Here is a 22,414-nt window from a genome sequence, read left to right as displayed (position 1 = left end):
TAACTATTATAAATATATTTTTTAGTAAAACATCACTTTAGCCTATAATTTCGTGAGGTGATGTTATAGTTGTCCATGATACCAGAAAATGATAAATTAGTTCTCAACTTTTTATTTTTATCACACAAATTAGTTCCAGGGGAGATAAATGACATAATTTTCTATTGATTTTTCAGATGAAATGACATTAAAAAAAGCAATAAAGGAATAAATGAAATTAAACGAATCCATTGACAACCCTTTCCACTTCTCGCAACTTGTAGTCATTCTTTTTCTTGTTTTTCACCTTTTGCAATTGATCATTGATGTTCCCTTTTTGGTTAAGAAGAAGAGAGGTAGTTACGAGAACTTGAACACTTAATATTTAGGAAGGCAAAAACGACGAGCTAGAAACAAAAATAAGTAGACAAATATGGGATGAATAAGCTGAATACCGTATCAAACTAAGAACATTTTATCCAAAATTCCAAATAATTAATAACTCAATGTTATTTTCACTGAAATTTTCACTACTTGTCAAAGAACTTGCATTGAAATATAAGCATTCCCACTCTCAGAAACATGAAGATCACTACACTCATTGCCTTGGCTTTGCAACTTGCTTGGAATACCACCATATCCACTGAAATTGTTGACACTCGTCATATCAATGTCAACTTACCTTTCACATTTTATGGATTATTTACCCATGCCAATTTTTAGCAAGGCACTTGCAAAATACAAACACAACCACTGCAACCAAAAAACACAGCAATAAGATGACGTTAATGTTCCCCGTTCACTTTTCAGTTAAGATGAAGGAGGAACATCAACTACGAAAAGTGAAAAAAAAAAAAAAAAGCTAGATGATTTATGAGAAGTGAAGAGAGTCTCAAGTTGTTTGTCCTATGAAGCAACTCAATCCTCGGTTTCTTGTCATTGGAGGACTCTGACGTGGCAACATGAGTTGTTCGAAGAAGAGAGAGTTGTTTCCTCAAGTAACTGTTCCTTACCAGATTTCAAGCAGATTTTATTAAACATATTTGGAAACGTTTCAGAAATAATAATGATAAAAAATAATTTCGTATAATGTTTATGTATTTACTATTATTTTATTTTATTTTTAATATCTACTTATTGTGTATTTTTTCTCGTAATTTATTTTCTTTTATTGTAGTGTAATTATCCTTTTTGATAAAAATTTAAATTTAGTTCATAAATAATTAGAAAAAATTTTAAAAGTTGAATATTAAATTTTTTTATCATTAAAGTAAATTTGTATTTGAATTACTTAATATTAACGTGACATAATTTTTAATGTATGAAATAATTCAAATAAATTGCTTTCATCCGATGTGCATTTATGTAAATTTTTAATATTGGATTTTCTTCTTACTGTCATTTCATCCCAAAATTCTATCATTTAAGTTCTTATTGAGTTGTCATGAGTGTTTGACAAGTCATGGTAATGAATAGTAGTACAGAACGTACCGATTCATTAATTAATCGGTGGTGTTAACATTTCACTAAGCTCATAGACTAATTTGTGTGACAGAAATAAAAATTGGAAAAAATTTATCATTTTTATTATCTCAAGGATTATTATGACAACGTTTAAAAAGTCGAGAATTAAAGTGGTATTTTACTCTTTTTTCTTTTCTTTCTTAATATGCTAACTTTTAGTTTTAATTCTTTTATAATTTAAATTTTGGTTTATGTTGATTATGTTGTTAAAAAAAGTATAGTATAAGTATATATTATAATACATCTATTATATGTTGATGAATTTATGAAAATAAAAAATTGGGAAAAATAAATTAACAATCAATAGAGTGTTAATTTTTTAACCACATTTTAATTTGAATAAAAAAGAAAATGAGATACTAATTTTAACTTGTTTATGAAAACAACATAAAAAATATAGAAAATTTCTATACAACCATTTTTTTTTTAATTTTTTGGGCCCTTTCTAACCTAGGGCCTTAGCCATCACACCTCCAGACATAATTTATTAGGATTGGTTCTCTCATAGTATCAAGGATATTGATTAAAAAAATTAAAAATAAACTTTCTATTAGAATATCTATAAGCTATTTTTTAATGCATCTCTAATTGTATAATTTTTAATAAAACTTTATTATTAATTTTAATCACTATTTAAAAAAAATTATCAAGACCTAAACTATGTTTGATTTATGTTCATGTTTTTATATCATGTCAGATAAAAAGTTAGACTTTTACACAGAAATTAATTTCATTTACATGTAGTTTGTAGTGTGTAATACTCTGACACCTAGGCATCCATCAATCCCTATGCAAAAAGAATACAGTATAAATACATAGCAGTAGAGAAAAAATGGAAACCATTCTAACATAAGAATATATACTTTAGATACAGCTAGAGTTGGCTTATGCCCAAAGTTTCTTGTTGATTCAAAATTCCAAAACCATGAGATCAAGCAATTCCCTCTTTTGTGAACTTTATCAAAAGGGAGACTCTATAAGACTGAACCGCAGCATGTCAGAACCAGCAAAAATTTGTCTTATAACAAGTTTCTCTAATTAGTCTCTTTCCTACCTAAATCAACAAAATGAATTCATACGGTACCACAGTTTTTGCACACTTGTTTGGCCTCCTTGCCCTCATACTCTTGCTTGTTTGGTTGCTGCATTACCGTGAGGGGATTGAATATGATTCTGAAAATCCATTCCGTGTTTTTAATGTAACACCACTTCCTATGTCTTTGTCTTTGCTACACACAATATCATTTTCTACTTCATCTTAGTCTTTTTCCCACCTTGTAGGTTCACCCTTTTTTGATGTTCTTCGGCTTCATTTTCCTTGTTGGCCAAGGTATCTTACTCTCACATCGCCTGCTTTCTGTCGTAGAGTTAATTATGTCTACTTGCTAATTACTTACTGCATAGAATTCATCGAAAGTATGCAATTGTCATTCCAATTTAAGTAGCATATATATTTGTTTTCCTTCACGTATTAATTGTGTACAACTTTAGTTTGTGTGATGCATTGCAGATTGCACACACAAATACCGTATCATTTTCTAGAGTGATTAATTAGGTTGGTGTGAAATTTGAGCAGCAATACTAGCATACCAAACGGTGCCTGGACGACATGAAACACTCAAGATCCTTCACATGACACTTCATTTGATTGCTATAATTCTTGGGATTGTTGGTATTTGCGCCGCTTTCAAGTTCCATGACATGGTCAACTTCGAAGACGTTTACAGCCTCCATTCATGGATTGGCATTGGCACCTTTTGCTTGTTTGGCTTGCAGGTATATCTTACACTTTTCCCTAATCAAGAGAGAAAAATGCATCTCTATATATGAAAATAAAACTTCACATAATCTTATAAGTATTTACGGAAAAATTTAACTAAACACATGGTGATCCCTTCTATATATGATGTTAGGAATAATGTATGTGTAAAGTATTTAAGTAAAGATTTAATGATTAATCTTTGTTAAAATATCTAAATAAATTTCTTTGGTATAAGGTCTCTCTCTTTTATTACATTTTATCATTTACAATATTTTAACTTTACATGATTAAAGTATGATGAGGAGCAAATATATAATATATAAGTGGGGTAAAAAGTTGAATAATTGGTATGGTTGTAGTGGCTTTTTGGACTGGCGTTCATGCTTCAAGGAACAGGACAATCGAGGGCTGCGATGGCCCCATGGCACGTGGCTGGTGGTAGGGCACTATTTTTCATGGCAATTTGTGCTGCACTAACAGGGTTGATGGAGAGGTATACTATGTTGAAACTACTGCCACACCAAAGAGAGTCTCATCTGATCAACTTCACGGGTCTTGCAATTCTCTTGTTTGGAGTTTTTGTCGATATGGCAATTGGTTTTGGACGTTTTGCGTGAAATGCATTATTACTCCACACCATCTTCTTCATTCAAATTCGATTCATCCATCATTTCTTTCATTTTTCTTTTTTGGATTTTGTAATTCTGTTTTTCAATTACTGGAAATGGCTTGTGTGCTTTCATTTTTTAATATCTTTTGGACTCTTATCAGACTTAAGTTGACAAATTGAGGTGGTTTGTTTTCATACTTGATTCTGTTTGTTCCTATGTATTGGTTCGGACAGCGGTTATGAATGCATGGTTAGCGCTGAACTTAAAAACATTTTCGACGAATCCAACTCACACGGGTCCTACTTGTTTTTTTTCTTCTTAAATCATGTTATCAGAACATAATAACTTATTATCACTAATTTTATCGATTACAAATTTCTCTTAAAAAATTTGATTAATCACTTTTAGTAAAATTTTCTATCTCAATCATGTTTTTTTTTAATACATAATATTCAAATTTAAAACTTTATTTAAGCATATGAAATTTAGTATCACTCAGATTTGACTTATTGGTATCCGATTCTATTGAATAAAATATTATTTTAGTAATTTTATTTATTTTATTTTTTAGTCGGTTTAAAATATATATTTTTAACTTTTATACTTATATTTTTCAATTCTTTTTACTCCTTATACTTGTAGTCTTTTTTAATTTTTTGTCTCTATTGTTAATTTTTTTAATAACATTATCTCTTTTATATTGACGTGACAAAGATATTAATTAATTTAACTTTGTGTGTCTTATGTCAAATTTATTTTCCAAAATTTTTCTAAATTAAATCTCTCGATATTTTATGTCTCTTTTATGTTTTCACTTGTGATGCTTATTATTAAGACATTTTTTTTATTCTCACAAAATTGAAGACTTCTAACATGTCAATACAACACAAATAGTATTATAAAAGAATTCAATGATAAGCACTAAAAGATTAAAAATAATAAGTATATAAATTAAAAAAAAATATTTTAAATTATAAAAACTAAAAAGATTAAAAATATATATAAGTATAAAAATTAAAATGAATTATTTTAAATCATAATAATTAAAGAATAAATTAAACAAAACTTTAACAAATAAAGGAGTATTTTAACCCTTTCTATTTAGTGTATCCTTCAACATAATAATTATAATTTAAATATTTTTAGTCTTTATAATTTTTTTAAAATAACCTGTATAATATTGAATTTGTTTACATCGAACCCTTTTACCAGTAACTGTTGAGTTTCTTAAAGAGTTAGACACTAAATTATAAAGTATGATATATTTATAAAGGCTAAAATAAAGGCAAATACATTTATAAAAATTAAACTAAATATGGTTTAAAACAAAGTGACGCGTACCACACACAATAAGTTGAAGTAACACAGTTAACGGAAACTGACTGAGATTAACGGTTTTTTTTTTTTAATATTGCATAAACTAGTTAAAAAAACTACTAAGACAAAAATAAAAAAGTAAGTATATTACGAGAATTAAAAATATATTAAATATAATTATTATTATTTTTATCAACCTCTTGAGAAAGTTTCAAAAAGATAATTATTCTTTTAAAAAGTAATATTATATCAAAACATATGGTTATTTTATATATGTATATATATAATATGTTGCCGGGGAGGTAATTTCACTACTTCCATGGCAGAACCATTTTAGGCCTTTTTTTTTTTTTGAGTGTGTCTCTTGAACAGTTCATCTATCTTAATCAACATGGTTACTCATGAGTACATGATCAATAATCAATCTAATAAAAACATCATTTTTCCTTTAGTAAGTGTGATAGAATTGGTTTGCATTCCAATAATCTCCTTAGGGAACCAATGAGATATTGAAAACTGCAGTTAGACACTCACTCAGAAGATTGTTATACAACTTCAAAGTTCAAACCACAATCAATTTTACTCTACTGCAACTATTTGACTTCCAAAAGATTTCTTTGATAGGAGATTTGCCCATCAAATAAGATTTTAATAATAGGAAGAATTGAATCAACGGCTATGAAAAGAATGAGAGTTAAGATTGACTCTTGATAAAATTATATTTAACTTTATATATTTATGATACTGAAGTTAAATATCTTACTTAAGAGGTTATATATAATTTATGAACTGGAAAAATTATTCGAAAGTGGATTAAGTTTTTAAGATTTTATATAATATAGAAATTAATTGATACTTAATTGTATCAATTTATTTTAACGAACAATATTTTTTTAAAATATAAGCAAAAAATATGTAAATAAAAAACTCTTCCAATTTTTATTTACTGTGAAGCTGAATGGTAGAAGTTGGGCCACATTTCTATTCTCCAGCAATCAACAACTAACAAGATTGGGCTCCGCCCAGTTGGGATATGGATCATGATATATACACTTTTTTTTTTTTTTTTTATAAGTACACCCTTTTAAAAAAAATTTAAATTCTTAAAATATTTTTTATTTTTATTATTTTTAATTTTTCCTCTAACATTTAATTTAACATTTTTTTTATACTTCTTTCCCTTGTTTTAACATGCATCTCCTTAATTTTTCTTCACCTCACCTATTTTGATAGACAATTTTAATTCTTTTAGTTTTACATTATTCTTTTTCCCTTCCTCTTTTAGTTTTTTCATTGATTTTGCTATCTGCATAGTACTCTAGAATAGTAAAAATATTTTTTTCATAACACTAAACTTAATGTTAAGGTTTTTGGAAAGGTGAAAGGAAAGGAAGTGTTGAAAGAAAAAATGTGTGTCTAGTTTGATAGAAACTGTTGAGGAAGCTACACGTACCTATAATGTTGTTGCCTACTAGTTCTATGATTTGTGTGCATGTGAAAAAGTGAAAGAAGTGTGAAAACAAGAGAGTAATATAAAAATCGAGAGAACTAAAGCTATCTACTGAAATAGGTGATGAATTAAAGGAAGACAAGATAATATTTATGAAAACTGGAAAAAAGAAAGAAGAAAGTGTGTGAAAAGAAAAATAGTAAATTGAAAGTTAGAGATGTGAAATTAAAAATTTAAAGAATAAAAAACATTATGAATATTTTAAGATTTTTTTTAAAAAAATATAAAGAAGGTGTCCTTGTAAAAAGAAGGAGGTGTATATATCCTTTGGATATTCTTTCCTCAATCCAGACCTGATTTTTTGCTTTTGAACGTTGGGCCTATCATTTCTGTCATACTAAGAACAAGAGTGGGCCCAAAACTAAAGAATCCTTATTAGTTATTATAAACTGTTGGTGTAATCAAATTTAACAGTTGAATATATTTTTTAAGAATACAATGTATTAATTTCCTACATTAAAAATTAATCAACATCATTTCGTGTTGTATTAAAAATAATTTGATATTTTTCTAAATCATTTTGAAACGCAACAACCTACGACATCAACATGTAGTTTTTACTATCTTCAAGTTGCATCTACTATAATTTGGCCTAGTATTTATAAGGAAGTGTATCTTAAGTTGCATTATTTTTCCTCTCTGCCTGGTTCTCTTTTTGTCTGTACATGAATCGATTTCCAAAATATAATCGTGTTACCCATAATTGGGAGGAACATTATTTGGAAAGGGATTGAGGTCTCATAGTCTCATTCACTCTACTCATTAGCATATAGTTGCAATATAAAATAATATACAAAACCATACTCATTTCTCTCTCTCATCCTTAACTAATTAATAACCACTAGTGTGGTCCCTTTCATTGTTTACTTATGTCCTTTCTCTCACTTTATTATTTTACATCAAAACGCACTTTGCTTTGAGTCTCAACTTACCCACTTTTCCCTATTCTACCCACTCCACAGTTGAAAGAATTTTGACTTGTTCACTAAATGACCTTACATTATTTAGATACAACTTCACATATAATCTGCTTCCTCATTTCTCGACGCACATAATAATATCCTTCATTTTCTTTTGGTACAGATTCTATTTGTGCTTCAAATCACCATCAAAATGCTAGCCGCCACCACATTGGTTGTAATAATTCGTATCCACAATTCCGCTAGTAGATATACAGGACTAAAATTTCATTTAATAAGGAGAATATAACAAAGTATCAAATACTTTGTCTCTAAATTTTAAATTATATTATACTTACTTTAGAAATTACACTATACTTTTCTCTTAAATTTTAATGATGGAATCAAGTTATTGATGTAGATTTAGTGATGTCAATTGGTTGCGCCCATCAAATTATAGTTTGGGCTGGGTAGATTTTTTTAAGAATGTTAAAAAAATAAAAATATATATAAAATAGATGATTCATAAGTTAATCTCCTTAATAAATAAAAGAGTTAAATATATCTTTATTTTTAAAAATTTGAGATAAGTTTGCCTTTTGATTTCTTATTTTAAATTTAATCTTCTAGTATATGATATAAAGTACAATTAAAGTCAAATATCATTTGAAAAGGAGAAGAATCATGAATTTATAAAGTATACACATGTTCTATTGGTATGAAGTCTTTTAGAAGATTATCAAAAGTAAAACTATGAGAATTTTGGCAAAAAATGAACAATATCATACTAATGTGAACATGTGTGTGGGGTGTCTCTTTGGTGCACCTTAACAAGTGACATTAAGGAAGTGTGAATCCTAGTGATGGCAAACACTAGGAGAAGTGATAGGTGTTCTTCTCCTCGGATTCACCAAAGCTTGGACCTCTTCAATGGAGCTCAAAATCCGAATGTAAGACACTTGAAGGAAGGAAGATTTTCGGATCTAAGGGTTCCTAGACTATGGATGGAAGCATCCAAGCTTAAGGAACAAAGGAAAGCTCACTTCAAAAGGTCGGAAACCTAGCTAGGGTTCCTAAAAAGTGATGGCTCTCTCTTGGTGACTTTTGGAAGAAACTTGGCAGAATATTTGCTCTCAAATTTCATATATCAAAAGTGAATAAAATGAGTGAAGGAGGAAGCTTAAATGGATCCGGAATTAGGGACACTTGGCGCCAATGTGGAGGCTTCACATGTGGCGCCAAATTTTGAATTCAAATTTTGAATTTGAATTCAAAACTTAACTCACATGTGCAAGTCCGGTTCACATTGATGCTAAGTGTATTTAGGGTTGAATTTGAGTCACACATGTTCAGCCAAGGTGGCACCATCCATGTGACTCAAAATGCAACTTAAATGCATGCTAAATTAAACCTAGTTTTGAATTTTGAATTCAAAACTTAACTCACATGTACAAGTACGGTTCACATTGATGCTAGGTGTATTTAGGTTTGATTTAGTGTGCATTTAGGGTTGAATTTGAGTCACACATGTTCAGCCAAGGTGGCACCATCCATGTGACTCAAAATGCATGCTAAATTAAACCTAGTTTTGCCTAATTCAATTAAACTAATAATCCTCCTTAAATCCTAATCTAATGACCTAAATACAATGGTCAATCAAATACGATGAATAGGAAAAATTACAAGAATGAAAATGAGCCCAATATTGGGTACCAAAAGCCCAAAGGCCCACAAAGCCCAAAAACAGGCCCAATAAGCCTATGGCCAAAAAATGCTAATCTATGTGGTCCAAAATACAAGACCAAAATATGTGAAACCTATACTAATAGAATATGTACAAAATATAAGAAAATGGATTTATCATGATAGGCCCATGAGAAGTTTCAAATTGGGCCTTCCAAGCCCATAGGGCCCATTGGGCCTTGATTGGCCCAATCCTCCATGTCTAGCCCACTCCTCTTGGATCTTTGAGTGTGTCACCTCTTGCATTCCAAAGTATGATTCCATCATACCCTTCCTCTTGAAAAGGATTTGTCCTCAAATCTACAGGATGAATGGAAGAAAAATTAACACCTACATGTAAAACATGCAAGGAATAAGAAGTGATATGGTAAAAGAATAAATCATGGATCCTAAGAGGAGTCCTTCTATCTAATCGAACAAAGAAAGATAAAATATCAAAATTAGACTCTCTAAAAATAGAAATAGGCTCCTCTTCTAAGCACAACCTAGAAGTAAAACCTAAAAATGTAAGAACACTATGACTAAGACAATGAAAAGAATGATTTTTAAACACTACAATATCTTGCCTAAAGTACCCTAAATGGTAACCTAGGCTTTTCCTAAAATATAAAGAAAACACTACTAGAAAACGTCCTAAACAATTTTGGATTTCATTGTTTGTTAGATATTCATGATCATATAAACTATTTTTGTCTTGTAGGGAAGGAATCAAATTAAGTTTAATGGAATATTGACTTCCCCTAAGATCAAACATAGAATATAGAACACTATAATTGGTATCCAACAAACAATATAACCCAAAAATTGAGTGCTTTAAATCCACAGAAATACTTTCTTCCTTGTGCACCACCAAGGAAGTAGTATAAGGAGTAAAACTAGAAATAGTCCCCTCCTTCTTCACTATATCTCGAAGTTGAGAATTCTTTGCTTGAAATTGATTTTGTTCCCTATTCACAACTTTGAGATCAGTGGCAACATTAGAATAAGAGTCAAGACTTTTATAAACAAAGAGAGTTCTTTTCAAGGATTGTTTAGTAATAAAATAACTCTCTTTGGTCACCAAGGCCTTAGTGGAATTCCCATCATCCACACTCTTTCCTAATTTATGTTCTTTTCTTTCTTTATTTCTTTTTCTTTTCATTTGTTTTTGATCCTCAAACACTTGGGATGATGTTAAAGGATTAAAAACAATTTCCTTATTTTTATGAGTGAAGGATATTTTGTTAGTGAGGCCATCATGTATAGTTTGTTTATCAAATTGCCATGGCCTACCAAGCAAAATATGACAAGCTTCCATAGGGATCACATCACATAAAACTTTATCTTTATAGTCCCCTATAGAAAACTTGACCTTCACTTGTTGATTTACCTCCAATTCCTCACCTTCATTGAGCCAATGAAGTTTATAAGGATGAGGATGAGGAATGGTGGTAAGGGCTAACTTGTTAACCAACCTTGTACAACAACAATTAGAACAAGATCCACTATCAACAATGAGAGAACAAGATCTTTTAGAAACTAAACATCTTGTGTGAAAGATGTTCTCTCTTTGTGATAGTGAAGTGGGACAAGGTTGGCTTCCAAGAAGCCTTTTGATCATAAGAAGATCACCATCAACAGGATATAACTTTTCAATTTTATGATCTTCCTCACGAGTCTCACTATCACTTGAAGTGGTAGAACTAGATTCATCAAGACTACTATAAATGTCTTGTCCTCTCAAAATCATAACCTTTTTAGTTGGACATTGAGAAGCTATATGGCCTCTCCCAAGGCATTTAAAGCATTTGATGTCACTAGTTTTACTACTAGAAGTGACAACACTTTTATTTTTATCTTTTTCTTTTTCTGTTTCTTTTTCTTGACCCTTACTAGAGTTCTTAGAAGAGTCATATTGACCCTCCCTCTTGTCTTCCTTCTTGATATAAGAGCTAGTTTGAGTTTTACCTTTGAAAGAATTTTTTCTCAAATTTTGTTGTTCCACCCTTATACAAAGTTGGACCAAATCAACAAGGTCCCTATAAGGGAGTAACTCAACTCTATCTCTTATATCAAAATTTAGACCACTTAAAAACCTAGCAATGGTCAATCTTTCTTCTTCCCTTATTCCAGCCCTCATGAGATACAACTCCATTTTTTGTCTATACTCCTCCATACTCATGTTTTTTTGTTGGAGTTTTTGGAGCTTATCCATAAGCTCGCTACTATAATAAGAAGGTATGTGCCTTCTTCTCATAGCACTCTTCAACTCATTCCAATAAGTAATAGGAGGGTCATTGTGAAGTCTTCTCTCTCTCTCCAAGGATGTCCACCAATACATAGCTTGTCCTTGGAAAGCTAGGGTGGCCAAGGGAACTTTCCTTTCCTCACCTACTTGATGACAAGTGATGATTTGCTCCATTTTTATCTCCCAATCTAAGTAGGCATCCACATCCTCTTTACCATGAAAGTAAGGGAGATCAACCCTTGATTCCCTCACTTTGGGTTCCTTAATGACTCTTCTAGGATGGGGTTGGTAATATGCATCAAGATTTAAACTATCCTCATTTTGGCTAGGAGAGTCATTGGAACTCTTGGTTGAACTCTTTGAAGAATTTTTTTGACTTTTGCTTTTATGGATTTTTTAAAAAAGTTTTTCTTCTCGTTGCTTAATCTTGTTTATCTCTTCCTCTAAAGCAATAAGTTGTACTTCTCTTTTAATCTTTTCTTTTTCTTTTTGAAGTACCTCTTCATGCTTCCAAAGTTTTAGTGCTTCAACCTCCTTGACAATTCTTCTAAAACTTTTAGGAGTTTCAAAGTCACTACTACTTTGAGAAATATGACTCATGATTAAGCAATAAGAATTTAATATGCTATGCAAAAGATATAAAATGTTTTTGTAATTTTCTAGGAACAAAAATAGCACTTGGAAGTCTAAGTGTACAAGTTGCACTATCAAGGGAGGTGAGCTACTAAGAGTCACTTAATAACCAAGCCTTTTCAAGTGGAAATCACTAAACTCCTTTGTGGTATCTTTGATTCCCCAAAACTTTTCACAAAAATTTTTGTATGCTTTTCACAATTTGTTTGTTTTTGAAACTAAACTAAGCGTGAACAATTAAAAGCTACACTATACTAGACGTTTCAAGGAAGAAAATAAACACAATTAGAGACAAGAAACTTAAAGGAAGCAAGATAAGCAACTAGTCGGATAACCCTAAGTGGAAGCTTGAAACATATGAAATTTCCAAGCCACTTCCACTAGTACTCCACGTGAGTAGGCTACCAAAGAGTTAGATATACCTGGCCAGCTTCTTAATACTCCCTCCAAGCTTTACAAATTGGTTTAAAAATACAAGAGAATTGACAAAATTTAAACTAAACTAGAAAGCAAATAATGGCGGCTTTTGTGACCCAATTAGTGACGAATTTGTTTTTCAACTTTTCTAATACTTGTTCAAGTGTTTTAATCCGCCACTAACCCTTGAAATAAGATACTCCTGGACCTGCACAATGAACACAACAAAAGTGGTTAATGGAGGCTACTCACAAGGTGAAAGGAATGGTCACTCAAGTGAAGGAAGTTTAGGAAAAGTTTGGTCACTAAATTAGGTCAAATTTGTAGTCTAAATGTCCAACACTTTTCCTACTCTTTGTTGAGTCAATGCTTGATCCTTGAGCAAGGATTTGAGGCCACTTCCAGCACAGAAAGTTTAATGAAAGAAAACAAGACAAGCAATAAAAGCACAATTTGAAAAGCTTATACCAAAAGTGAAGAGTAATAGGTGTATATGACAAGACTCAAAGAAGTTCAACAAGTAAAACTGAAAATTAAGACTCCAAAGAAGGCTAGCACTCAGTTAGGAAGGTTCCTAGATAGGTACTAGAGTAGATTAACAACACACAAAAAATTTGAAAGCAATTGGATAAGTACAAACCAAATAGTAGTCAAAACAAGATTAAGGAATCAAGTGAATTTTGTAGTTGAACACCTCTTGGCTTTTTCTCTTTAAATTGCTTTTTCTATATTTTTTTTTATTCTTTCTTTTTCTGAATTCAAGTTAAGATTCCAGAGAAGGTATTTGCCTTTTGGTTTCAAATTTTTCAAGATTCCAAGCTATAGAAACCGAGACTACAAGCTAGTCAAAATTCAAGTGAAAAATGATGAAACTAGAGCACTAGTTTTTAGGTTTTTGTATTGGATTCTTTTTGTACTCTTTTCTTTTGAACTTTTGAACAATAGGCTCTGTATTTTCCTCTGTTTTCAGCCTCTTTACTCCTTTTTTTTTTAAATTTGAATCCACAAGAATTAGTGCACTAGAAGTAGGATTGAACACTTGAGATTTTGAGTAACACAATTTTTTTTTTGAGAATTTTTAATAGAAAATGATTTGAAAACTTAAGTACACAATGGAAACCTAACTCTAAAGAAATTTGCTAGAACTAATAGAAAATTATGAACTCAATAAGGCAAAATAAAAAGCACATATAGGTAGGCAAAGATGAAAGCAAACCGAGACCAAAATCATGAACAATGTACTAAAAAAAATTAGGTCAACATGCTATTCAAGGAATTTTGTAACATATAATGACTAAACACAAACTCTAAGACAAAACATAGATTCAAAACCAAAATCTAATGCAATGCATGAAGTCCAATCACGGACACATACAAGAATGGAGAGACTCAAAGAGAAACAAAAATAAGCACAAGCTAATAGGTCCTAAACAAGTTGATTGTGGAAGAAATCAAGAACAATCAAACAATGGATCTATGGAACAAATTTGATTCAAAACAATTAGATCCGAATAGAAACTCAAAGAAGACATACAAGAGTACACAAACAACAAAACAATCGGACAAAACACAAGAGAACTTATCTCCAAGAAGAACCTTGCTCTTGATACCAAAAATTATGGCAAACACTAGGAGAAGTGATAGGTGTTCTTCTCCTCGGATTCACCAAAGCTTGGACCTCTTCAATGGAGCTCAAAATCCGAATGTAAGACACTTGAAGGAAGGAAGATTTTCGTATCTAAGGGTTCCTAGACTATGGATGGAAGCATCCAAGCTTAAGGAACAAAGGAAAGCTCACTTCAAAAGGTCGGAAACCTAGCTAGGGTTCCTAAAAAGTGATGGCTCTCTCTTGGTGACTTTTGGAAGAAACTTGGCAGAATATTTGCTCTCAAATTTCATATATCAAAAGTGAATACAATGAGTGAAGGAGGAAGCTTAAATGGACCCGGAATTAGGGACACTTGGCGCCAATGTGGAGGCTTCACATGTAGCGCCAAATTTTGAATTCAAATTTTGAATTTGAATTCAAAACTTAACTCACATGTGCAAGTCCGGTTCACATTGATGCTAGGTGTATTTAGGTTTGATTTAGTGTGAATTTAGGGTTGAATTTGAGTCACACATGTTCAGCCAAGGTAGCACCATCCATGTGACTCAAAATGCAACTTAAATGCATGCTGAATTAAACCTAGTTTTGAATTTTGAATTCAAAACTTAACTCACATGTACAAGTCCGATTCACATTGATGCTAGGTGTATTTAGGTTTGATTTAGTGTGCATTTAGGGTTGAATTTGAGTCACACATGTTCAGCCAAGGTGGCACCATCCATGTGACTCAAAATGCAACTTAAATGCATGCTAAATTAAACCTAGTTTTGCCTAATTCAATTAAACTAATAATCCTCCTTAAATCCTAATCTAATGACCTAAATACAATGGTCAATCAAATACAATGAATAGAAAAAATTACAAGAATGAAAATGAGCCCAATATTGGGTACCAAAAGCCCAAAGGCCCACAAAGCCCAAAAACAGGCCCAATAAGCCTATGGCCAAAAAATGATAATCTATGTGGTCCAAAATACAAGACCAAAATATGTGAAACCTATACTAATAGAATATGTACAAAATATAAGAAAATGGATTTATCAAGATAGGCCCATGAGAAGTTTCAAATTGGGCCTTCCAAGCCCATAGGGCCCATTGGGCCTTGATTGGCCCAATCCTCCATGTCTAGCCCACTCCTCTTGGATCTTTGAGTGTGTCACCTCTTGCATTCCAAAGTATGATTCCATCACCTAGTGTACAAAGTGGCTTGATGCACCTTAACACAATTTTTTTTTTAAAAAAAATGTCATACCAATGTGAGAGATTATCAAAAGTAAAACCATGATAACTTTGGTCCAAAGTGTATAATATCATACCAATATGGACATGTATGTGGGGTGTCTCCTTGGTGCACCTTATGACACTAGGAAAGTGTGAATCTTAGTATACAAAATGGACAATATCATACCAATGTGAACATGTGTGTGGTGTACTTCCCTTGGTGCACCCTAACACATGTAAATTTTTTTAAGAAAAATGTCATACTAACGTGAGAGATTACCAAAAGTAAAATCATGAGAACTTTGGTCAAAAGTGAACAATATCATCCAAATGTGGACATCTTTGTGGGGTGTCTTCTTGGTGCAGCTTAACAAGTGGCACTAGGGAAGTGTGAATCTTGGTGTACAAAATGGATAATATCATACCAATGTGGACATGTGTGTGGGGTATCCCCTCTCAGTGCACCCTAGCACATGTAATTTTTTTTTAAAAAAAGATATCATACCAATGTGGACATGTGAGTGAGAGGTGTCTCCTTGGTGCATCCTAACAAGTGACTAGAAAAGTGTGAATCCTAATATACAAAATGCACAAATTATACAAATGTGAATATGTGTGTGGAGTACCCCCTTAATGCACCCTAACACATGTAATTTTTTTTTAAAAAATGTTCTTGTCCTTCATGTCCACATGCAACATACTAAAACTTCATATTGAATAAATTGTACAACATCAACATCAGTTGAGTACTGGGGTTTAATGTAAGACAAATATAATAATAGAAGAGTTTTGTATCACATTTCAATAATAGATGTGTTTTGTTGTGTAATAGATTCACTAATAACAATAACATTTAATTGGACTCAAAGATTGAATTAGTTTTTTTTTTTCTTTCAAGTTACATGAATTAAAAAAAATAATTTTAAATTTAAAGAACTAAAAAATAATTATCTCATATTTAAAGGACTTAAAATGTGTTTAAATTTTAGTAATTTAAATAATTAACATATCATCACAATCAACAAAATATTGTCTTACTAAATTATCTTGACACATTCTTTTTAAAAATTATAATTCCAAGTTAAATAAACGTAAAGTAAGACAATAAAATAACAGGAAATCAATAGTACTTCATAAAATAATATGTCAAATAAAACAATAAGTAAATAATTGATCAAAATCTAAAAAAGATAATAATAACAAAACTTAAGCTATTTCTTGATCCATTGAGTTTGCGAGTTATGTCATGATTGAATCCAACCTATTTTCGTGAGTTAATTCAAGCAATTTAAACATCCCTGACCACACAACCAGCTCATTGATAATTAATAAATTTATAAGAATAAAACGAACAGAATCCAATTTCGGATGGCAAACACTGATATGAATGAAACTAAGAAGGTATTCAGATTCCCTTTCATTATCACCTTGATGAACTAGTTCCAATGCTGGGAGTGGCAAAACATTGCATAATCATAAAACAATAGCAAATTATGGTGTAAGAAGCCGCAATCAACGGTGACCAAATAAACGAATCCCCCAAGTAATATTCAACCTAAGTGCTTTTGAGCACTGTCCCCTTTATGCTCCATCCACCAAGAGTAACACAACTAATAATGTCAAGTTTTCTCTCTCCTCTTAGTGGAGAATCTCTCTATAATAACATTAAACTTTTCTCTTTAGGCCCCAATCACATGTATCTTATTTAAGTATGTCACTATTCACATCAAAATTCTTTCTCGAAATATTTAACCCAATAATATATCCTAGAGTTCAAACTCTAAAGTGTTAATTAAACCGAAATAACTCTTTATGCATTTGCTACTATATTTAACAAAGCTTTTTCTTAATTCTTAAAATTAATAAAATAGAAATTATTATTAAAACTGATATGATTTTTTATTAATAAAAAATTTACAATGTCAAGAACAAAATTTGAAGATAAGACCCATATTACTTTGAATTCCACTACTAATATGATCTAAACATTCAAATAGAAACTAATGCTTTGTTTGAGGAAGAAAATTGAAGAGAATGAAAAAATATGTAAAAATTAATTTGATATGAAATAAGTAGGAAATAATATAAAATTTGCAATTGCTTGCTAGAGTAAAATTACGTGAGAAATAAAAAGAAATTAGCATTTTAAAATTGTATTTTATATAATTAAATTTTAATATAAAAATATATTATTTAGACAATTATATTTTTCTTCTTTACTAATTAACTTCTTAAATAATAGTGTAGGAATAATTTTGTCCAAACATTTTTTTTGTGAAAAATTTCACACAAATTCATCCATAGGAGAATAGAATTAAATCCACATCAACTCCAATATAATTTTCTTACAAACCCTCTTAAATCGTTTTCTTCAAACACGTTTTTTAATTCCTTGATAATCCCTCATTTTCTTCTCAATTTTCTAGTAAATCACCTCCCCTTAACATGTCACAAGTATATATAAAGGAGAATTGGACAACTTAATTTCTTAAAAGAAAAATGTTAAAATAAAGGAAGATGCAAATTTGCATGCACAATGATATGTGATTACGAAAAAAATTTACAAGTTGTATAGTACCACAAGTCACAATATGAACAGTAACAGGAAGTGCAAAGCTTTCACACACAAATTGTGCCCTCTCCATTTATGGAGGAAAAAGGAACAAAGATGAAACACCAAAAAGTTGAATTTATCAATTAAAAACCATCCATTCTGGGAACAACCAGAATACCAAAACAGCATATCAATAAATTACACCCATTGTAGCAGTATTCTGAGTAAGGAAAGAAAACATAGAGAAAAAACAACAAAAAAGTAAAAAAAAATTAAACCCATTGCTGCTTTGTTGCCTCCATTCTCCGCAACAAACCATCAATCTCATCTTGCATTCTCTTTTTCATTTTATAGTAATCAAAATAGGAATTTTCCAAGACTTTGAGTTCATCCAATTTCTTCCTCTGTGTTTCCTCGGTCTCATGCAAGCAGAGTTTGCCGAGCTTTTCGGCGTACTCTTCCTCCATCTGTGCAGTCTTCGTCCTGATCATCCTCTGGAACCCTTCTGCCTCTCTTCTTGCTTCATCAGCCTTGGTTTGGAACATTCTGGCTTCTGCCTCCTTAATCCTCACAATACTCTCCAAACTTTCAAGTCCACCTTTCCTTAACAGAGTCCCCAAATGGAAATCAGCCTCATTTTTCAGTTCACTTAAGATGGAAGCTTTGATATCTTTCTGAAGTATATCACTTGACATGGTATCAGGATGTGGCCTAGAATAGCCCATGTCATAAGCATATTTTGGTAATAGAGAATTAGGTTTTGAAAGAGATGGTGTATCCTTTGTAAGATTAGCTTGAGAGACTGCCAAATCCTTTGAAGAAGGAATACCAGAAGCAGGAAAGTCTGACATGCTATCCGCAACTATTTATCAGAAAAATTATCTCTCAAACAGTTAGATATCATTGTCAGTAATTTAATTAAATCAGACAAGCCTTCATCGCAAAAAGAATAGCAATAAATAACTAAGCAAAAGCAGGAATAGGGCTTCTACACAAAAGGACATTTGATAAAAATAAAAAAAAATCACATATAGTTTGAATTATTTCATGATTCATATTCAACAAAGCCAAAGAGATAATAGCAACCATACCATCCGTGCAACTTAGGTTTATACAGTATACATATCTTTCCAGTTGTAAATATCTTAACAAGGGAGGAAAGACGATGCAAATAGTTGTAAACCAAGTTTGTAAGACCCCTACCATTTTAGGCATGAATGCTCAATGTAAAACTCCAAATCATTTCTCAACTTGCCTTGAATTTCCTGCCTCAAACAAAAAAATTGTTGCCGGAAAACTGTGGTTGTCTATCCTCATTGTTATTTTATATTTTGGCCATGGACAGCCAAACACAAAGGAGCATAATAATTTTTTGGTCAAGTGAAAATGGAGCTCAGAGTTCCACGACTAATTTGTTAAAAAAAAAAGGCATAATTTTTTGAGCTTCTCATTTATCAATCTGTGCCATACTGTATCTCTTATCCATCAGAAGCACAATATATTTTATCAACAGTAATGCTTTCCCTCCACCACAGCATACATTCAATCCTCCCTTATTCATGATCCTACCAAATCACATAAGAAGGCCACCAGTTTTTACTCACTTCCAATAAATAATGGTACTAAACAAACCCTTGGTATCATGTGAAAATGCTACCATGCAACTATATCACTAGAATATGAAGTATTAAGAGCTGAAAGATTAGCATATCGAGTGTTTTTATTACTCAATCCATTGAAGAAATTGGATTGATCCTGTGCTCCTTCGAGACCAAGCAAATCATGATGTACTCAATTACTCATAGTACACCCTTAGCACTTAAATACCGTATCTATGATTGCATCCTTAGCACTTAAATGCCGTATCTATGAAGCAAATAAACTTTTCTAAAATTAACACATAATTTTAATATGAATTGAAAAGACCACAATCAAGACACTTACAGTTGAAAAATTGCATGATGTAATTGCAGGCATCCACAGGAGATATCATTTTAGTTTGAAGCTTTAATAGCATGTCATCAGTTTTAACATGCAACTCCTTCCCTTTGCGATCTTCACTAGCCCTAAAGATCCTCCATACACAGTCAAGCTCTTTCATCAAGGTTTCGATACCCCAATCCTTTGCACAACACAGGAACACATCTTTAACGAAACCAAACATTTCCGAAGCATGTCCACAGCCAATACAATGAAACTGCATCTCTGAGGTCCCTGAAGGTCCCTTCAAGCTAGGCCCAGGCTTGATAAGATTCTTCTGAAGGCCACAGGTAGCATGGCACCAATGGGAACAAACATCACATCCAATCCAACTACAAGTGTTACTTGCACAATCAAAGTTCAAACACACAGGACACATGCAAGAACTGCAAAAGCCCTTATTCCCTGAGCAAATCTTGCAGTCACAATCATCAACAGGAAGCAAATGCTTGCAGGTTACGTTCCTACATCTCTTATACAAGAAAATCTCTACCATCTCAGGCAAGTGAACTTTGCTAGATAGGAAGCTAGCAAGCCCCATTTTGACAGCCAATAAAACCTCTAATTGTACTTTATGGCACTTTAAAAGACTCTCCTTTGTAAGGTCAGATCTTCTCTCAAGCCGGTTTTGGAGGCTTACCAATTCCTCTTTCTTCTCAGGCCTCTCAATGAGATTCTTCAAGTATTCCTTAGTTGATGCTATGACATCATCAGTAAGCTCCTGAATTGTCAATGCCATAAAAGAGACAGACTCTGAAACAATTTCCATAACAATTCTCTCTGGTCTGGAGAGCTTCTTCACCTTCCCATCATCCAAACTTTCCAAGATTCTCAGATTCTCAGAATTCCTTCCCCTTGAGTCCCCTGACTGAGCCTCAAACCTAGGCCTGGCAGGCAACTCTGAAGGGAAAAATGAATGATTATCTGAACTAGTAGTTTTATTATATTGACTATTACCTTGCATAAAGGAGCTAATACCAGCACCATGACTGGACAAAGTAACCCCATCTCCAATTGGCTTGAACCTGCTATGCACAGACCCATTAGTACCCTCTCCACAGTTCCAAATTTGGTCATCTTTGCTCACTGAATACTCAAAATTGTCGGTTGAATTGCGGGTAAGTGAGCAGCTTGGGTTGTGTGAGTAGGGGTGGGAATAAGAGTAAGACAAAGAAGCTGCTGTGTAGTCATTGGAATATGAGTTGTGAGTAGTGGATGGCCTGCAAGGTTTAGTCCTAACAGGTTGATCACCATTTTGCAAAGCGTTTGAAGCTGTGAGGGAAAGTGACACATCAGGCAAAGCAAGAGAGAGATTGAGTGTCTCCAGTTTTGGCTTCTTCTCCCTATTACTCTCCCTCTCACCAACATCCTCAAGGGATCTCTTTGAAGAATCCTCCCTTGGCTCACTCAAGCTAAGGAAATCTCTTTCCACCCATTTCCCATCCGGATTCGAATTGTCACAGACCACAACCTCTTTCCCTTTGTGGCTCATTTTCTCCGAGGAATTCAGAAAGCTTTTACCAGAATTCTCTCTCTCAGCAAGACTCAATTTTGGGTTGTCACAGAGGTAGCTGAGAGTCAACTCTTGCAACCCTGAGGTGCCAACAACAACCTTGGTGGGTTTTGAGCGAAGAACCCCATCGCCACCAACACCCACCTCTGAATCTCTCAGAAATTCAACACCTTTCTCATCTGGGTACTCCTTTCCAGGCTCAAAACTTCGCCTTGAAAGCTTGCTCCTGGAATTCTCGCCATCAGAGTCGGCAACACGATCTTTAGTTCCAATCATGGCCGGAGGAAGGAGAGAAAGAGAGAGAAGGTTGAGAGGGGCAATTCAGAAAATAAAGGAAGAATCAAAGGGTTTATGTTCTATTTTCTGGACATTGGTTTGGGTTTTTTTCTATGCTATGCAAGTAACGGCCGGAATTTCATTTTTCTAAGTGTTCACACTGTGGAGGTAATAGAAAAACGGCGATGCTTTTCCGCGCATGTGAAATTACAGTCTTAACCCTCCGAAATGGTGAGAATTACTATGCAAGTGGACCTATTTGTTTTGACTGCAACTTTACTTTACTTTTCATGAATGCATCAAACAGCTCAGCTCAAGCCTCACACCTCTTCTTTTATCTTAACACATTTTTATAATTATTTTTTTATTACAAGTTATCTAGTAAGTAGTACTATCAGAATTTCAAAATGAAACTGTGCTGTCAAAGGAAAGCAAATGAAACAGTCGAACAGATATTACAATTTAACTCATTCAGTTTTTTAACACATTCTTATAATAATTTTTTATTATTATCACTTTATACTACTGTCTGTTTTTTCAAATGAAACATTCCAACAGATGTAATAATTTATTAAAAATACATCATCACAAGTTTATTCAATAAGAAGTAAAATATACAATTTCTCTCACATAGTTATTT

At 32.3% G+C, this 22,414-nt stretch overlaps 2 protein-coding genes across 2 annotated transcripts; one reads left to right on the top strand and one right to left on the bottom strand.

The window, feature by feature from the left end:
- The first annotated feature begins 2,499 nt into the window (after nucleotides 1–2,499).
- Nucleotides 2,500–4,074, top strand: LOC109805301 (Cytochrome b561/ferric reductase transmembrane protein family). Its single transcript, XM_020367334.3, has 4 exons — nucleotides 2,500–2,702; nucleotides 2,785–2,833; nucleotides 3,080–3,279; nucleotides 3,625–4,074. The coding sequence occupies exons 1-4, from the start codon at nucleotides 2,571–2,573 to the stop codon at nucleotides 3,880–3,882; spliced, it is 639 nt and encodes a 212-aa protein (XP_020222923.1). The 5' UTR covers nucleotides 2,500–2,570; the 3' UTR covers nucleotides 3,883–4,074.
- Nucleotides 4,075–18,120: 14,046 nt separating this feature from the next.
- Nucleotides 18,121–22,022, bottom strand: TTA1 (class I heat shock protein, putative (DUF1423)). Its single transcript, XM_083068868.1, has 2 exons — nucleotides 19,950–22,022; nucleotides 18,121–18,867 (listed from the first exon to the last, which is right to left on the bottom strand). The coding sequence occupies exons 1-2, from the start codon at nucleotides 21,772–21,774 to the stop codon at nucleotides 18,278–18,280; spliced, it is 2,415 nt and encodes an 804-aa protein (XP_082924994.1). The 5' UTR covers nucleotides 21,775–22,022; the 3' UTR covers nucleotides 18,121–18,277.
- Between the last annotated feature and the right edge of the window lie 392 nt (nucleotides 22,023–22,414).

This window comes from Cajanus cajan, chromosome 2, assembly GCF_000230855.2.
Source record: "Cajanus cajan strain Asha chromosome 2, NIPB_CcT2T_4, whole genome shotgun sequence".
Taxonomy (NCBI): domain Eukaryota; kingdom Viridiplantae; phylum Streptophyta; class Magnoliopsida; order Fabales; family Fabaceae; genus Cajanus; species Cajanus cajan.
The sequence above is the reverse complement of the archived record's forward strand: the minus strand, read 5'-3'. Positions and strand labels throughout refer to the sequence as shown.